General features: G+C 36.4%; 1 protein-coding gene across 1 annotated transcript in view; it reads left to right on the top strand.

Moving 5' to 3' along the window:
* Positions 1–16,894, top strand: part of LOC145987911 (pancreatic lipase-related protein 3-like) — a 140,288-nt gene extending 123,394 nt beyond the window's left edge. Inside the window, exons 6-7 of the mRNA XM_083122720.1 lie at positions 11,127–11,295; positions 16,160–16,894. Coding sequence (XP_082978846.1) covers positions 11,127–11,295; positions 16,160–16,250 — 260 coding nt within the window. The 3' untranslated portion in view covers positions 16,251–16,894. The remainder of the gene's footprint in view (positions 1–11,126; positions 11,296–16,159) is intronic.
* The last annotated feature ends 1,136 nt before the right edge of the window (positions 16,895–18,030 follow it).

The following is an 18,030-nucleotide window of genomic DNA, read 5'->3' as shown; positions in this document are numbered from 1 at the left end:
TTATTTGCTCTGGCATATCTCTGAGAACATTGCACCATGCCTCCTCTTATACATTGCTCCATAAACAGATACATATCTTGATCCTGGATCAGATCCAATTGCATTTTAGTGTTCAAAAACATTGCAGACCATGCTAGGCCCGGAGCACTGTAAAAATACATTGGATCCAGCTTATAATTTTGCATGGAAGATTTTCTGAATGGCTGCAGTATATCAGCTAAGAGAGTGACATCAAGTTTTAAATATGCCTTGTGATAATCACCAAATGTCTGGCATTTTAAATTGTTCCACATCAACTGGGCATGGTGATAATCATCATCAGTGATTCCAGATGCTCTGATTTTGCTGTAAAACTGTTATTTTGGTGGCAGAGAACACTCATCAAATTTAGAAAAATCTGTAACATAATCATATGGATATACACCCTTTCGCCTAATTAATTTCAGGTCCTGATTTGGAAACAAAGCACATGTAATTTTGAATTGATCATCAGATAATTGAGTGGCCAGTGTAGCCAGGCTAGCCGATAAAATTCTGTATGAATCAAGAAATCTTAAGTGAATAGGAACACCATTAACTTTAATTATTTTGCTAATGGCAATATATTTCTCATTATTTTCAGCTAAAATATTTAAATTCTGCTTGTCAAACCCCTCGTACCTGATCAAATGATGAAAATCATAATTGGATGCACCATGGCAAAATATAGGGACAAATTTTGGTCTCTGGATCTTAATATTACAGCTATTACACAGGGCCATTAAGAATTTACCATCTGTATGAGAATGGTGATGAATGAACCTTGATATTTGCATCTGAAAATTCAGAATCACATACCGGACATTTTTCTGCATTGTTGAAATCTTCAATCTGTTTCTCTGTTAAAGGCAACATGGGTTTTGATTTTAATAAGATATTAGATGCTATGTCATGGCACTCATTTTCTATTCTTTGTGAAAATTTTTTGATGGCATCTGCTCCCATGTATAAATATTCTTTACTAACAACACCATCCTGTACAATCACATAACAAAAACTGGAAGGTTCATGTAATTGATAAGATGTAATTGAAGATTCCTCAGGGTCTGGGCTACAGAATGCAAGAGGTTTGAGATTTGATTCAAAATCCTTTTCATGCTTCCTTTTCAGACCAGATGTAGATGGTTGTGGGGGCAATGTTGATGACTGTGCAGAACAAGTACCTTTATGTTTATATGTGAAATATTCCAGATTATATTTTCTATGGCATTTAGGGCATATTTTTGTGGGAGTTCTGCATTTGTCTGGATTACAATTCTTTTGATGCTTAGCCCAATTGGAGCTGGATATATTCTTCTTGCATTGATTACAATATTTTTGATTTGGCATTTTTGTTGTTGTTTATTATATAAGATTTCCTGGGGTCCAAATCAAAATTTTATGCTTAATAAAAAAATATCAGTTTGGTTCAGCAGTGTGTTTTGTATATTTAGTGTATGTGTGTATGTATGTATGTGTGTTAATATTTTTGGCTTTGGTATTTATATAAAATTTCTTGGGGTTCAAATCAAAACTCTATACTTAATAAACCTATGACAGGTTGTCAAAAATTCTGTCTATTAAATCAAATAGATTTGTAATTCAATTTATATAAATTTGCAATATTTTTGTGTTTAAAAATATAAGCAGCACTGCAACAATACACCCTTACTCTTCAACAACTCTCACAATACTGGCTGATATGCAATGCAAAATCTCTTTATATAGCCTAAGCACAGACCGCATTGAAAACATCTGAAACAATAGGCCAATCAGAATATAACACATCATTACATTATGTCATAAGCAACCAATCAGAAAACAACACGTCTAATAATTTGTTACTTAATATTGGGTAATAATTTGTTGCAAAACATGATGCAATATAAATAAACCAGAAATAGGCCACAAGTGGACCGGAAGTAGGCAAACCGGAAGTGGACTGGAAGTGGACCGGAAGTAAATATGTGTGGGTGTGGCTCTTATGAGCATTTTTGGCTTAGTTTTAAGTGTGGCCAAAAAAAATATCAAGAGGGGCTTATTTTTAACAAATTTATGGACAACAATCTGGCAGATGTGCCTTTTATAAGTGTAGGCAAATCAATCTGAGGGGGGTCATACTTTCTCAGGAACTTCCCGAGGGTATTTTTACAAAAATCTTGGATTAGACGGGGTTCCACACTTGAGCAAAAAGCTCATATGGGCATGTTGAGCAAGTTTTAAGTGTAGGCAAATCTGCCTGAGGGGGTTCATACTTTCTCGTGCTGGTTGTAGGTCCAATTATACTACTTCAGTGTTTCAAACCCCCCAAATTTCAAGTCGAGCAAGCAGAATCGTAAATATCGTTCAAGGTTATTTTTCCAATTTATTATATCCGTTTGATAGTGTATTATAATAGCGGTTTATAGTTTCTAAGTTCATGGAAAGTGTTAAATTGAAAACCTATCACCGCAGCGTTTATCGTCTAGTGGAAGGACCTACTCATAGTTGGCTACTCTCACCTGGAGCTGAATTGCAATGTTGCTAAGTTTACGATTTCGGGACTTAGAATTCTTTCGAGGCGGTCAAATAAGATGTTGCGAATTGTACTATGATACCCGTCCTCCATTCACTTGGCATATGTCCCTTATTCCAGATTATGTTTATTATTTCCTTCAAGCCTCTAATGACACTCTCGCCTCCATGCTTAAGCAGCTCTGCTTGCAAGTTATCTATCCCAGGTGCTTTACTATTTTTCAATATCTTGACTGCCTCCCATACTTCATCTAACTTTGGACTTTCTATGCCCTCTTCACCTTCCTCTTCTTCATTTAATCCTTCTTCCAGTATACCTGCTACATCTGCACTGCCATTCAATACATCATTAAAATGCCTTCTCCACCTTTCTAAAATTTCATTACTGTCACTAATTATATCGCCTGTTTCATTTCTACAGACTGTTTTCCTTGGCTTAAAAACATATTTTGTATTATTTACCAGCTTATACATCTCTCTTACATTCTTCTGCTCATGCAGGCTTTCCAACAGCTTCATCTCTTGCTTCATCCATTCCCTTTTTTCTTCCTATGGACTCTCTTCTCAATCCTTCTTTTCTCTTGATATTCATCCCTAGCTCTCCTTGTTGCACTTCTTTACTGCATCCTCCTATATACATCATTCTTTTCTTTGGTTACATTTTGACATTCCTCATCGAACCACGTTTCTTTCTTTACTGGCTTTTGTGTTTCAAGTATTTCCTTTGCTACATTACTGATCCTCAGCTTATATCTATCCCACCTCTCATCTACATTTTCCATTTCTGCCGGTTTCATCCCGACGAATCCCTCTTGTAGTTTACTTCTGTAAATCTCAACCACCGTTGGATTTCTTAACTGCGTGACATTAAATTTAATCAGGCTAGTCGCCTTCATTTTTCGACTATTAGATATTCTTGCTGTAATACTTCCCATAATCAAATAATGGTCGGAATCAATATTAGCCCCTCTAAAAGATCTAACATCAATGATATCTGATCTATGTCTACAATCTATCAGCATGTGGTCAATTTGATTGTAAGTTTTTCCATCCGGGGCTCTCCATGTCATTTAATGAATATCCTTGTGCTGGAACAGAGTTGTTGTTATTACTTGATTCCGAGATGCTGCAAACATTATTAGCCTCATACCGTTGTTATTTGTTACTTTATGCATACTTTGTTTACCAATTGTTGGTTGATACACGTCTTCAATGTCTATCTGGGCATTAAAGTCTCCAATTACTATTTTATGTCATTTTTTGGACAATAATCAAATGCTTTCTCTAACGCATCATAGAAATCTTCTTTTACATCATCTGTGGATACTTCCGTGGGTGCATGTGCATTGATTATACTGTAATTAAAGAACTCTCCTTTAACTCTTAACGTCGATAATCTTGAACTTATAGCTTTAAATCCTATCACTAGATGTTTTAGTTGTTTATGTATTATAAACCCAGTTCCTAGCATATGCAGCCTTTCATCACAGCTATAGAAGACAGTTGCTTCTCTCTTTTCCAAAACTCCTTTTCCGATCCAACGTACTTCTTGCAATGCCACTATCGCAGGCTTATAATTATTTAGTTGATCCAGCAACATCCTCAGTGCACCTGCCCTATACAAAGATAGCACATTCCAGCTACTTACATATAGATCCCTTCCCTTTCCATAATTCGCTTGTCCATTGTTCACACCAGTCCGTCGTCGGTAGATCTGTCCGGCTACATTTCTTTGAGGTCTCGTAACGTGGTTCCTTTTGTGGGATGGGGTTGTCGGCCCCACGCCCAACCCCCATTCTTGGAGGACCAGGATTTGTTTAGGGTTTACTCCCGTAGGGCAGCTGGCTTCACTATGCCTTACGAGTCTGCATCACCCTTGGTTTTCTGTCAGGGTATCGTTCCCTTAGCCTTTGGAGATACCTCCCCTCCCTGCAAGGCAGCAGGGGCTGAGCTTAGTTAGTGGCGGCTCTCCTCGCCACATCGCAGGATTTTCATCGGAGCCCTGCAGTATTTAACACAAATTGTTCCACAACCTAAGATAAAGATAGAAAATTCAACCTTGGCAAACCAAATAACAAGCTCCAGCCCCATGACCAATTCTGTTTCTCGAGACATTACAGAAACCTAGTTAGAAATTCTTAAGCTCAGGGCAATGACATAATACGGTTTTTCTTTAAAAAAACTCATCCCCCCCCGCCAAGGTTTTCTTGAAATATATATATAAATATATTTTAGTAACTCATTTGCACAATATTCAAAATTCTGTAAACAAAAACACCGACATACTTATACGACAGACTCCAATTTAGACACGACATACACAACTACACGACTCGACACTCTAAGACAGATTCTCAAAATCCATATTCTTGTCATCCTTCAAAGCTGCTTTTGCATATTGTTGGAATGCGCTGCCACCAGATGCTACCTCGTGTGCGACATACAACAACTTTAAAAGGGCAGCAACAGAAGTACTTCTACATGAGCAGGGACAGAGCCTCTGTACACATGACTAAATTCAGCATGCTTACGTTGAAATCAAAACAAAAAAATGAGCAGATTTGAACCCAAGACGAACATTTTGATGTGTGAATGAGTAAAATTGTATTTTATCCTTTTAGAGTGTTAATTACTGAATTCATAATTATAATTAATTCATTATAATTCACAATTACTTTGATGTGGGTGAATGAGTAAAATTATTTTTATATTTTTAGAGTGTTAATTACTGAAATATTTAGAAATGAAAATGTAATGTAATTCTTATGTTATAGTAGTAATTATATTTTGTTTCTTTTATTGTACTAGATTTTGTGGGTTAAGTGGTAGACCAGCCACAGGCTGAACTTCGCCCATGAATAAAGAATTTCTAATTCTAATTCTAACAATAATTAAGTGGATTTTATCTTCAGTGCAATTGTAACATGTTAAAGTAAAATTTTCCTGTGACTTGAAGTTTGAAATGCGGATTCGATATATTTTTGTTCCGTATGATGCACTTGCTTTAAATTAAGCAGTAGGCTATACTAACCAAAGCATTATATCTTAAGAAGTAATGTTATTAATTAACATCGAGAATATCGCTTATGTTTTGGAATGCAAGCTATAGTATAAAACTTCACAATCACTTCCGTAATGCTCCAAACACGCATTCACGCAAAAAAACAACTGCGAGCGAAGCGAGCACGAAAATTTTAATCCATTTCCTTGCAGGCTTTCAAGAATATTAATTTAATGGGGTGTTAATACTTTCTTAGGATCCCGAGATAGTTATTCCTTTGCTTCTCTTTTGGCACGTCCCGGGTCAAAAACATGTGGTCTCCAAAATTGAATATCTCATCTCTCTCTCCACTACAGAAATCCCTTGACAATCTAAGATTTAACACTTCATCTAGAGCTTCCTATCTCCCCCTTAAAATTTAATAATAAATCCTTCAACAAAAAATTCCATTCCAATTTTAGACTTTTAATATTGACGAGTGGATATTGCCTCCTCCAAAAAATTAATTCTCAGTATCCACACCAGAATTTTCGCAACAGTATAAGACAATAGTAATACACAAGAATTGGATACCCCATCTCAATTTAATGCTCAATCTCCTCTAATTAAAATACCCGCCATAATCTAAGACCTATATTTGGATACTGTCCCCCCCCCCAACGTGTAATTCAGAACCCCCCGCCAGAACCCACGTGTCAATAAAGGCCTAATATGTAAGAGTTGGATATTTCTCTCCCCACCCATTCGATAATACCCTTGAACACTTTCTTTTCTTTATCTAATGGATTAAATATGGTGCTTTTAAGGTGTATATAAATGTTGAATTTTATATTATTTGAAGGTAAAAAATCCCTCCCAAAAATCTCGATTGCGCAACCTGCGCAACCCCCTGTGGGTTTCATGTGACGTCAGGATGCACACGAACTGCACGTTTGTTTTAAATAACGAATGTCTGTGTTCGTATCTCCTGCCCGTCCGCTTGCATTCCGTATGCTTCCAAGAACTGGCCTCAATCGTGGCTGCTCGAAACCACAATGCAACAGTTTGTGACGTAGATGAAACGCACCTATAGCCAAATCATGGTGTATGGAAGAAATCCATCTGTTATGCAAGGTTATCTGCTTTCTAAGATTAGGTCAATCACTTTTGTTAAACTTTACGCCGAGAAAGCCCATTTATGGTGCAGGGTGACTCGAAAGTAACGAGCTAAGATTCCGCACCTCGGCCGTTTCAGTGGTAAAATCGGCTACTTACAGTCCATACCCAAGGGATTTGTGGGTACAAGTGAAAGTGTGGATTAGGACATGTACTATATTCCAGGACCGCCAAACCACGACTAGCGGGTCACATTGGGTTCACCTTACCTTAATATATACGTATTTAATTTTTATGCATTAAGTTTAGTGTAAATACGATGTAATATGGCCCGCGACCAATTGCTAAAGTAGCTACTGGCCCTGCATGCAAAAAGGTTTGCTCAGCTCAACTGCAAGGTGCAAGACAAGATGGACATCATTTCAGTGCTCAGAGACTCTTCGAGATGGAAACTGGTAGCTTCAAGTAATTTCTGTTGACTTCGGGTTTGGCAAGATAAACTACTCCCATGGGGTAGTTTCTTTGTTCACAATATTGCTTGAAGCTGGTTGAAAACTTGCCTGAGTTATACTTAGGAGTTACTATCTGAAGAGTTTGGTGTGACCTCTTCAGGTAGACACTTTGTTAGTGTGGATATGGACATGGGTCTGGCAGAAAACTATATTAGTCTGTGGGGGGCCTCACCGATGGCGCAGTGGTAGCGTCGTCGCCTTGCAATCAAGGGGTCCCGGGTTCGATACCCGGTGGAGGCACAAGTGGTTCGGATCCCACTTTAAACTGTAGGTCCAGTCCCGATTAGCCTTACTGTGCATTAAGTGGACTTAAAACACCAAATCAATCAATCAATATAATAGTCTGCAAAAGGTAATGGAACATTATTAGCATTACCAGAGTGAAGGAAGCAGTAGCAAAACACAACAATCTGAAGCAGGAGAAGATACAAATCTTCTGAGACAGACTAGTTGAAGAAGACGAGTGTTCTCTACTTCATTTTTACACCCTCTCGAGATGAAAACATGATCGTGATGGGAGCCCACTCACCTTGTGCAAGAAATATTACTGTTTCCTTGATTAAAGATAGATTTTCTTTGAACCCCCATCCGAAAGAAGTAAATCTAAAAGAAAAATCAGATGTGTATGGATGAGCAAATAGGGATTGCCAGTACACAGAGGTACTGAGATAGCTACAGAATGGAGGAACTCAATTTAAAAACTACACCCTGTCCCAGCTAATTCTGGAGCAAGGCCGCGCATAGCGTCAGAGAAGCGAAGTAAATCTATTGGCCAGAGCGAAGCAGTACATGCTGCTGGGAAGGCTGGTAACTGCAGTCGGTTCCCCCCACTCCATGCAATTCCGTTCCTCTTACGTGTTCATTGGTGGAGCCGTCTCGCGTCATTACTTGCGCAGAGACTTGCTTTCGTTTGCCTACTCCACAGTTAGCTGGGACAGAGTATTCTTTCACATGAAGTAACACAAACATGTGGCCTCCCGGATGGCGTAGTGTTGACGTCACCACCTTGTAATCAAGGAGTCCCGGACTCGATACCCCGGTCAAGGCAAATTGCACAGTGTCTTAGATCCCACTTTAAACTGTAGGCCCAGTTGCGATTAGCATATTGGTTCATAAAGTGAAATTAAAACAACAATTCATAACACAAACATATTTTCTCTAACTTTCTTTCTTTTAATACACACACTTGCTCTTTTCACATTATTTCAATAGTTTATTTCATGTGGGAAACCGGGTACACACGTACACATACCTTAGCCTCCTTTTTTGGTACTGAAGGGTTATTTTCGTTACTCGTGAAGTCAGTGGCTACACGAATCTACACACTCTCTTCTAGAAGGGAGCACAGGGCACACTGAAATGGGGATTTTGTGAATAACAGCCAAGGTTGAAGTTATGTACCTAGGTAAATAATATAATATGAATAAACCTGCATATATCAAAAGGGAAATGGGCGTTATGTAATGATTCGATGAATACCTGTCTATTGCCAATAGTTAATCCACAGAACATTAGATACTGCATGTTTTGAACCTAGGCACAAGGTTTTAAAATGTATGGGTGTGTAAATTAAAAGTGTGAGCTGTGAATCGCCTAAAAAAACACAATCTTTACTTTTACACACCATAATTTGGCTATATTATTGTACATTTTGTACCCAATTTATATTTTTGAAATAATCTAGCCGTATTGTTGATTTTAACGAAGAAATGATAACAACACAAATTGAATGTCTTCTTTAGAGGATTCAAACAAAAGAACAAAAGTTGAAATCGGTTTAGAAATAACCGAGAAACAAGTGATTTAAAAATTTGATTTCCGCTATCTTGAATCCAATAATGCGGCTAAGCGATCTAAAAGCGATTCATGTGACCAATGTTTTCCACATACTAGGACCCCCTATTAAAAGTCTGTGAAGTCAAACTGAGGGTACATTGCAGTGCACGCGAAAGTGGAGCAAGACTGTGGCTCTTATAAACGAAAGTGAAAAAAATAAGAGGGAGAGCATCTTTTGAATACACTTCGCGGAAGTGAAATGCCATGATAACAAAACTGTTAATAATAATAACAATAGTAATATTAATAATAATAATAATAATAATAATAATAATAGTAATAATTTCGGCAGGGTCCAAAATAAAATAAAATATGTTCTAATGGCCCGAGGTAATATCCAATGCAATGTAATAAGGTCTGTTGCAGGTTCGATCCCCTCACCGGAAAAAAGAAATTTGTTCATCTGAAGACGAGAGAGAAAAGATGTATTTTTGCAAGACTGACACCTGCCGGCCCCAAGACTTGGGCTGGGAAAGTGAACGGACGGTGTTACGCTTGTGCACGAGTGAGCCTCTGTAGAGCGCAAGACTCGGATGTATCTAGATTTCTTCCCTAATTCTAATTGAAGACCCGTAAAAAAAAAAAAAAAGGACCTCTGCACCTTGGAACTTTGCTCGCCTTGCATTATCAAGACTATTAAGAAAGCATCTTCTGGAGGCAACTTACCAGTACTGAAAACAAGAAAATAAAATAAAATGAAACCTTTCTTGATATAAATTTGCAGGCCAAACACCGACCGACTTTTCTGTATTTTAAGTATTTTTGTTATGTGTGTGTTCATGCTGTACGTGCATTTTTTACAGCATATATGTGTATTTTTGTGTTTTGTCTTTTTGTTTTTTGTTTTTTGTGTTTTTTCTTCTTTCTTTTTGTGTTTTTCCCCTTTTTGTGTTTTTTCTCTTTGTGTGTTTTTTCTTCTTTCTTTTTGTGTTTTTTTCTTTTTTCTTTGGTATTTTGATGTTTTATATTTCGCAAACTGTTAGATATTTCAACTAAATTTGTAAAATGTGAAGTAGAGATGGTTAAGTGTAAGAAAAGGCTTGTGCCTTAACTTTGCCATCCAAAAGAAGAAGTAAATAAATAAATAAATCAATAAGACGGCAAGGACCAAGCTTGCTTGTAATTAAAAGCACTAGGCAATGGATAATGTCCAATTAACATTACGTGCTAACGTAGAAGCGTTGTCACTAACAATGAGAGAATTATTAAATTATTCTCTCTTTCTATTTCCAATGTGCCACTGGTGCGATATTCATTAGGTGTGTTTCACTTACGTCACAAACGGTTGCATTGTGGTAAAATTGTCCGCAAACATGGCGGCTGTGCGCATCCTGACGTCACATGAAACCCACCTGATATATATTAATTGGATTTTACTTTCTTTAGAACATGCTTTCAGTAATTTTTTATTTTTTTAAAATTCAAAACAATCTTGATGTCAGAAAAATCCGATTATTTGCTTAATTGGAAGCACTAGCATCCTATAAACTCGTAATGAACAGTACAGTACACAAATTTCCACTGATGGACTAGACATGTCATGTCTGAACACAAGTTTACAGTTGCTTTCTTAAATTGTAGACAGCGGAATTCTACACAGATATATGTATACCTAAATCAAGTCTATTTCATTTGACAACTAGAGTTAATAATGTACAATGTAAAATAAAATTGCCCATCTGGATTTCACATATGCAGATATCAACGAAAAGATCTCGCCTCAGGAATCAAATTAGGATTATGTATTAGTGAAGAGAATGTATTACTGCATATTCATCTACTGTTCCAGCCATGGGCGTCCGGAAGGGGGGGCAAGGGGGGGCCGTGGCCCCCCTGGAAAATGAAAGCCAACCAAAAAATATGTATTTCACACATATAATTTCATTTTAGCCACAATAATCTGTGTTAATTATTGCATGACCAGCATAAATTCAAATTAAAGCAATGTTTTTTGTGTAACAACGCTATTTTTGGTGAAAATTTGCCTTCGTTTGCCCCCCCCCCTGGAAAAAAAATACCTTCCTTGCCCCTCCCTGGAAAAAATCCTGCGGACGTCCATGGTTCCAGCCAGTGCTAGTTGTATTTTCTGCGATAGGAAACTTGTTGGTCATTGTAATTGAACCAGTGCAATGGCTATGTTTCTGTTGCAGACAAAGCTTCTTGCTCACACACGAGGGCTCCGGAGTATTATGCCGAATCGATTCTGAGCGAAGAACAGTTCCCAGCCGTCCCCTGCGAGAACTGGACAGTCTTTAAGAAGAACCTCTGCTCCTCCAATCGCCAAGGCTATGCTCACATGGGGCACAACGTGGAAACCAGGTGAGTTTAGTTTAGTGACCGGAGTTTATTACTTTATATGAGGAGTTGTGAAATTCGCACATCTTACGTCAATGTACCATGTTACATTTACATGAAATTACAGTCACTAATGTTATACATATTTTTTCAATTTTTCAAGTGAAATTATTTATAAAATATTGAAAATAAATTACATCGTGCCCTAGGGTGTTCCCAATATTTCTGTATTACTGTTGTTCATAAAATGTAGCAGTAGTTGTGACTTTATGTTTTTTTGTTTTTTTTTCTTGTGTAGAGGTTGTTATGTGTTTGGGTGTATTGTGCAGTAGTTGTGCTGGGTAGTGTGTTTGGGTTTGTCTTGTGTAGTAGTTGTGGTGTCTAGTGTGTTTGTGTTTATCTTGTGTAGTAGTTGTGATGTGCTTGTATGTGGGTTTGTCTTGTGTAGTAGCTGTGCTGTCTAGTGTGGTTGTGTTTATCTTGTGTAGTAGTTATGCTGTCTAATGTGTTTCTATTTGTCTTGTGTAGTATCGGTGGTGTGTATGTATGTGTCTTGTGTTGTAGTTGTGCTGTCTAGTATGTTTGTATAGTAGTTGTGCTATCTAGTATGTTTGTTTTGTCTTGCGTAGTAGTTGTGCTGTCTAATTTGTTTGTGTTTGTCTTGTGTAGTAGTTGTGGTGTGTTTGTGTTTATATTGTGTTATAGTTGTGATGTGTTTGTGTGTGTCTTGTGTAGTAGTTGTGCTGTCTAATGTGTTTGTGTTTGTCTTCTGTAGTAGTTCCTCCATTCATATTGGGGGTTAGGCGTAGAGCTGACCACTCTGCACTGTAAAAAGACATGTCAAGAATCAGCAATATAAGGCCATGGATGTTCCCAAGGTAAAATATTCCGGAGGTAAAATAGTCCCCCGTTCGGATCTCCGGGTGGGGACTACTTTGGGAGGTCCCTGGACTAAGGATAAGATCTACGTTAGGAATAACGATATTAAATTAGGCTCCTGGAATGTTCTGAGCCTTTACCGGCCTGGGGCATTTCAGTGTACAGTTAATGAGATAGTTAAGTATAAATTAGATGTAGTAGCTGTCCAGGAAGTTAGGTGGCCAGGAGAAGGGAATTGTAAAACTAAAAATTATACTTTTTTCTATGGTGGTACTGAAAATCATAATTTTGGAACAGGCTTTTTCATAAATAATAGAATTACCTCGGCTCTTAAAACAGTAGAATTTATTAATGATAGGATATCATATGCAGTTTTACAGGGTAGGTGGTGTAAAATTATTTTAATAAACATACATGCACCAACGGAAGATAAAGATGATAATACTAAAGATGATTTTTATACAGAGTTAGAACAGGTCTTTGATAAATTTTCTCAGTATGATATGAAAATTCTGTTAGGTGACTGTAATGCACAGATTGGCAAAGAAGAGACATTTAAACCCACGATTGGTAAAGAAAGTCTTCATGAATTAAGTAATGATAATGGTATAAGATTGATTACTTTTGCAACCTCAAAGAATTTAATTGTGAAAAGTACCACTTTTAAACATAAAGATATCCATAAATATACCTGGTCTTCTCCAGATGGTAAAACTCATAATCAGATAGATCATATTCTCATTGATAAGAGAAGGCATACTAGTATAATTGACGTTCGTACACATAGAGGTGCTGACTGTGCCAGTGACCATTATTTAGTAATTGCTAAATTAAGAGAAAGACTCTCAGTGATAAATCATAAGCAACAAAATCTAAAAGTTCTAAAATTTGATACAGGAAAGTTTACTGATGAAAGAATTAAGAAAGATTACCAAATTAAACTGTCAAATAGATTTGATGTTTTGCAGGATTTAAATGATGATGAAAATATAAATGAAACAGATGTAAATAAGAATTGGGAGCACATACGTAATGCAATAGAATCAGCAGCTAAAGAAAGTATAGGATACCATAAACCGAGAAAAAGTAAGCCATGGTTTGATAATGAATGTCATAATCTAATAGAAATAAGAAATCAGGCTAGACTTAAGTGGTTAAATAACTCTGATGATACAAATCTAAACAATTATAATAGAATAAAGCGAGAAGTTAACCGCACGTTTAGAAGTAAAAAAAGAGATTACTTGAAAAGCAAAATTAACGAAATTGAAACAAACAGCAAAAATAAAAATATCAGAGATTTATATAAAGGTGTAAATGAGTTTAGAAAGGGCTGGCAACCTAAAGTAAACTTGATAAAAGATAAAGATGGTGATTTTCTTGCTGACCCAAGCGATATTCTAAATAGATGGAAGAACTACTTTAATGACCTTTTAAATGTCCATGTAGGAGATAAATCAGAAGTGAATGAAGTACACACAGCAGAACCTTTAGTTCCAGAACCTAACTTGACTGAAGTTAAAGATGCTATTAAAAGGCTAAAGAATAACAAAGCACCTGGCATTGATTTAATACCAGCTGAGTTAATTAAATATGGTGGAAATTCATTAATATGTCAAATTCATAAATTAATTTGTTTAATATGGAATAAAGAAGAAATCCCTCAACAGTGGAAAGAATCCATAATTGTTCCTGTGTTTAAAAAAGGTGATAAAATGAACTGCAATAATTACCGTGGAATTTCTCTACTCTCAACAACATATAAAATATTATCTAACATTCTTTTAACAAGACTAACCCCATATGCTAATGAAATTATAGGTGATTATCAATGTGGATTTAAACATAACAGATCAACCACAGATCAAATTTTTCACATCAGACAGACACTTGAAAGAAAGTGGGAATATAATCAAAATGTCCATCAGCTATTCATTGATTTCAAAAAAGCTTATGATTCGGTCAAAAGATATAAATTATATAATATATTAGTAGAGTTTGGAATACCTAAGAAGCTTGTTAGTATGATAAAAATATGCACCAGTGAAACAGAAAGTAAAATTCGTGTGGGTATTAATATGTCTGATGGGTTAAAACAAGGAGATGCATTATCTCCATTGCTCTTTAATTTTGCCTTAGAATATGCTGTTAGGAAGGTAAAAGAAACTAAAGAAGGACTAAAATTAAATGGTATGACTCAGTTGTTAGCATATGCAGATGATGTAGACTTACTGGGGGATGATGTGAATACAATTAAGAATAATGCTAAAATATTTTTCACAACTGCTAAAGAGATAGGTTTGGAAGTTAACAAAGAGAAAACTAAATATATGCTTACAGGCCGAAACCAAGTGTTATGTAATAATCAAAATCTAATTATTGATAACAACTCGTTTGAACCAGTTTCCAAATTCAAATACTTAGGAGTAATATTAACAAATGAAAATTATATTAAAGAGGAAATAAAAAGTAGGCTTAATTCAGGAAATGCATGTTACTTCTCTCTTCATAAACTTTTGTCTTCTCGTTTAATATCTAAGAAACTAAAAGTTAAAATATACAAAACAGTAATTTTGCCTGTAGTATTATATGGATCTGAAACTTGGTCCCTTACATTGAAAGAGGAACATAAATTGAGAGTATTTGAGAATAAAATCCTTAGGAAAATCTTTGGACCTAAAAGGGATGAGGAGACAGGTGAGTGGAGAAGGTTACATAATTTAGAACTACATAATTTGTATTCATGTCCAGATATTATTAGAATAATTAAATCAAGAAGACTTAGGTGGGCAGGCCATGTGGCACGAATGGGAGAGGAAAGAGGAGTTTACAGGATTCTTGTTGGGAAACCTGATGGTAAGAGACCAGTAGGAAGGCCAAGACGAAGATGGAGGGACAACGTCGAGATGGACCTAAGGGAAATCGGTAGGGATGGAAAAGAGTATATAGATCTTGCTCAAGATAGGGACAGATGGAAGGCCTGTGTTGCTGCAGCCATGAACCTTCGGGTTTAAGAAGGCTAGAGAGTTAGTTAGTTAGTTAGTTAGATGTATGTGCACGTGGAATTGCATTTCCATGTTCGTGGATCTCTTTTAGAATTATTTCACCTTTAGTGACTTGCAAACTGTGAAGCTATTAGAATATCCATAATGCATTCCTGAATTGTTGAAGGTAGCAACGTGTACCCAGAATTAGGATAATCTTACATCATGGAGAAGTTAATTTCATACTCATCTGAACTGGGGGGGAGGCGGGGTTCCAATGTTAAGAGTACATTAAGACTATTCTTTGGCATGAAGTAAGAGGTTTAAAAGTTTCATTTCTGATGGAGCAAATTCTGGTTGTTCATATTCCTCTTAAATTGCAGGTATTAACCCATATTTATTAAAATTGGCTAAACTTTTGTCTGGCACCAATATCTATAGATTTATTTCTGCTTAATTTCAGCTTTTCTTTTAGTAAAATTTTTACGTAGCTTCCTGGAAGCTTATCATTAACCATTAACCATATGAGTCCAACGTGCCATATTGGAAAAAATGCCGTTATTACATTCTAATAAGGAAAAATTCTGAAAAAAATGTTACAAATTACATAAAATTTGAAAGATAGCGTCCAAATCAATATGCATATTGAATTTCCTGTAAATCCATCTTGAATATATCCAAAAACTAGGATTATGTTCCCCAGATAATTCCGATAGAGTGAGTGAAACATCAATTTTTTGTCGAGCAAAAACTACAGGGTGTCCGAAAAGTCACGCAACCGAGACCTTGAACGTAGCTACCTAACTCTTGTACAAATAGAGATGAGACATGAACCTTCCACTGGGTATGTGTGAATATTTTTTACACATTAAACAAGGAAATGATTCTCTACATGAACGATCAGTATGGAGTAAGGTGTAAAAAAGTACAGACACACAATACAGAATATTTATAATGCATGATGTTTCAACTTCTCTTTTAAAACTAAATAATGCTTATTGAATATTATGTCTTTCTCTTTTCAGTGTTCGTGGAAAATACTACTTATTAACTAACAGCATAGAGCCGTTTTCCAGAGGCGTGGAAGGAGCAAAATTTTTTGGTAATGACTCGTAAACTATGCAAATATTCTATTTTTATATCATCTGTGTTTTGAAACTATATTAAATAATTGATATATTTTGTAATAACATTTCCAAATGTTTGGATTAAATCATTTTAAGAAATAATAACCACATTTGATTTATTAATGGTTTATTAATAAGTAATGTACTTGACTATTATCTATTTCATAATGACTGACCTTGACTTCACACTTTGATGTAAATAGATGGGAAAGGAGAACTCCAGGTCAATTTATGAAATTGTCTTTCTTATTTCTTTGCTTCTGTGGTAGTGTTTTTACTGTAATGAAACATAATTTTGATTAAAATTGTTATTGTCGTAATATAAACGTGCTTCGTGTATCGTATATTTATTTGGTTCATTTCAATAAGGGTTGAATTTTAGTTGGTCTACTGTATTATATTAAGACACGCACAAATTGATTGATTTGTTGTTTTAAGACCACTTCACGCACAGATAGGCTAATCGGGACTGAACCTACAGTTTAAAGTGGGGCCCGAACCACTATGTGCTTCCACGGGCTAGCGAACCCGGGATCCCTTGATTACAAGGCGACAGTGTCACCACTACGCCATTAGGGAGGCACATCGCACGCATTACACACACACACACACACACACACACACACACACACACACACACACACACACAAAGAAAATCACGTTTAATGCAGCACAACGTTCAGAAAATCACTTCACCCCTGCACGCGGAGCTAAGGGAAAACACGCCCGTCCTCTAGCAAGACAAGTGTATAATATGACGTGCAAGTGCCAACGACAAGATAAAACTTAAGCTAAAACTTACCGACTCTACAATATTGGCCAAATTATTGTACTCATTTTAAAAAAGAAGTACATTTCCTTGTTTTGAAAATGTTTTAACTAATATAGATTGACGATTGTTATAACTTTTTATGGGATTAAACTGTTCGTCTGCTAAGATATTATCTTGTTTCCCATAATCCTTTCTCTTACTGTGTTCGAAGAATAGGTGGCAACACGATTCTTTGCACATTCACAAAAATGCCTGGAAAAATACCTCGTACATTGTTTACCGTGTAATTTATGCTATTTGTTTGGTTATAACAAATGAAATAATATTCATTCTGATTGTTGTAAGGGTGTTCTTTATTTGTATCTCCGGAGCAACATGTGATTTCATAAACCAAGTGTTTGAAGTTAAGAAATAAGGAATAAGGATAAAGGAATTGTACACAAGCAGTGATTAAAATGGGCTCGGAAAGAGCCAAGGTGAAGGTCAAAGGCGGTCATACGAAGTACTGACAGTACTTGCAATAACAATGCAATGTATATCACAAAACACTAAATCTGTCAAATTTCTCAACATAAAGTGAGTTTATATGTGTTTAATTTTTTGGACAATACTGTATATCCTTTAAGTGGTACGACATGTGTTAGACACCCTTCTGAAAATTATAAGTTTCAACGGTCATAATCTTTCCACTAGAGGCCAAGTGTTGCCGCACATACAATTCTGACAGACTCGTACATTCGTTAGCTAGGTAGCTACTGACTTCTCAGACTTCGGATGTCTTCGGGCATGTTCGATTCGGAACCTGAGTCGGCTGCTGAATAGTACGTCATCTCGTTTCTCCCAGCGGATCCATTCAGAGTTCACCGCCACTGATGACTGATCAGTTCCAAGCAGTGACTCACAAGTAACAACAATCACCGGCGACATAAATCACCAGTGACAAAATCACCATGACATAAATCACCAGTGAAAATAGTAACAGGAAGTGATTCTATGT

Source organism: Lepisma saccharinum, chromosome 5 (assembly GCF_977018435.1).
Source record: "Lepisma saccharinum chromosome 5, izLepSacc3.1, whole genome shotgun sequence".
NCBI lineage: Eukaryota > Metazoa > Arthropoda > Insecta > Zygentoma > Lepismatidae > Lepisma > Lepisma saccharinum.
This window is presented reverse-complemented; position numbering and strand designations above follow the sequence as displayed.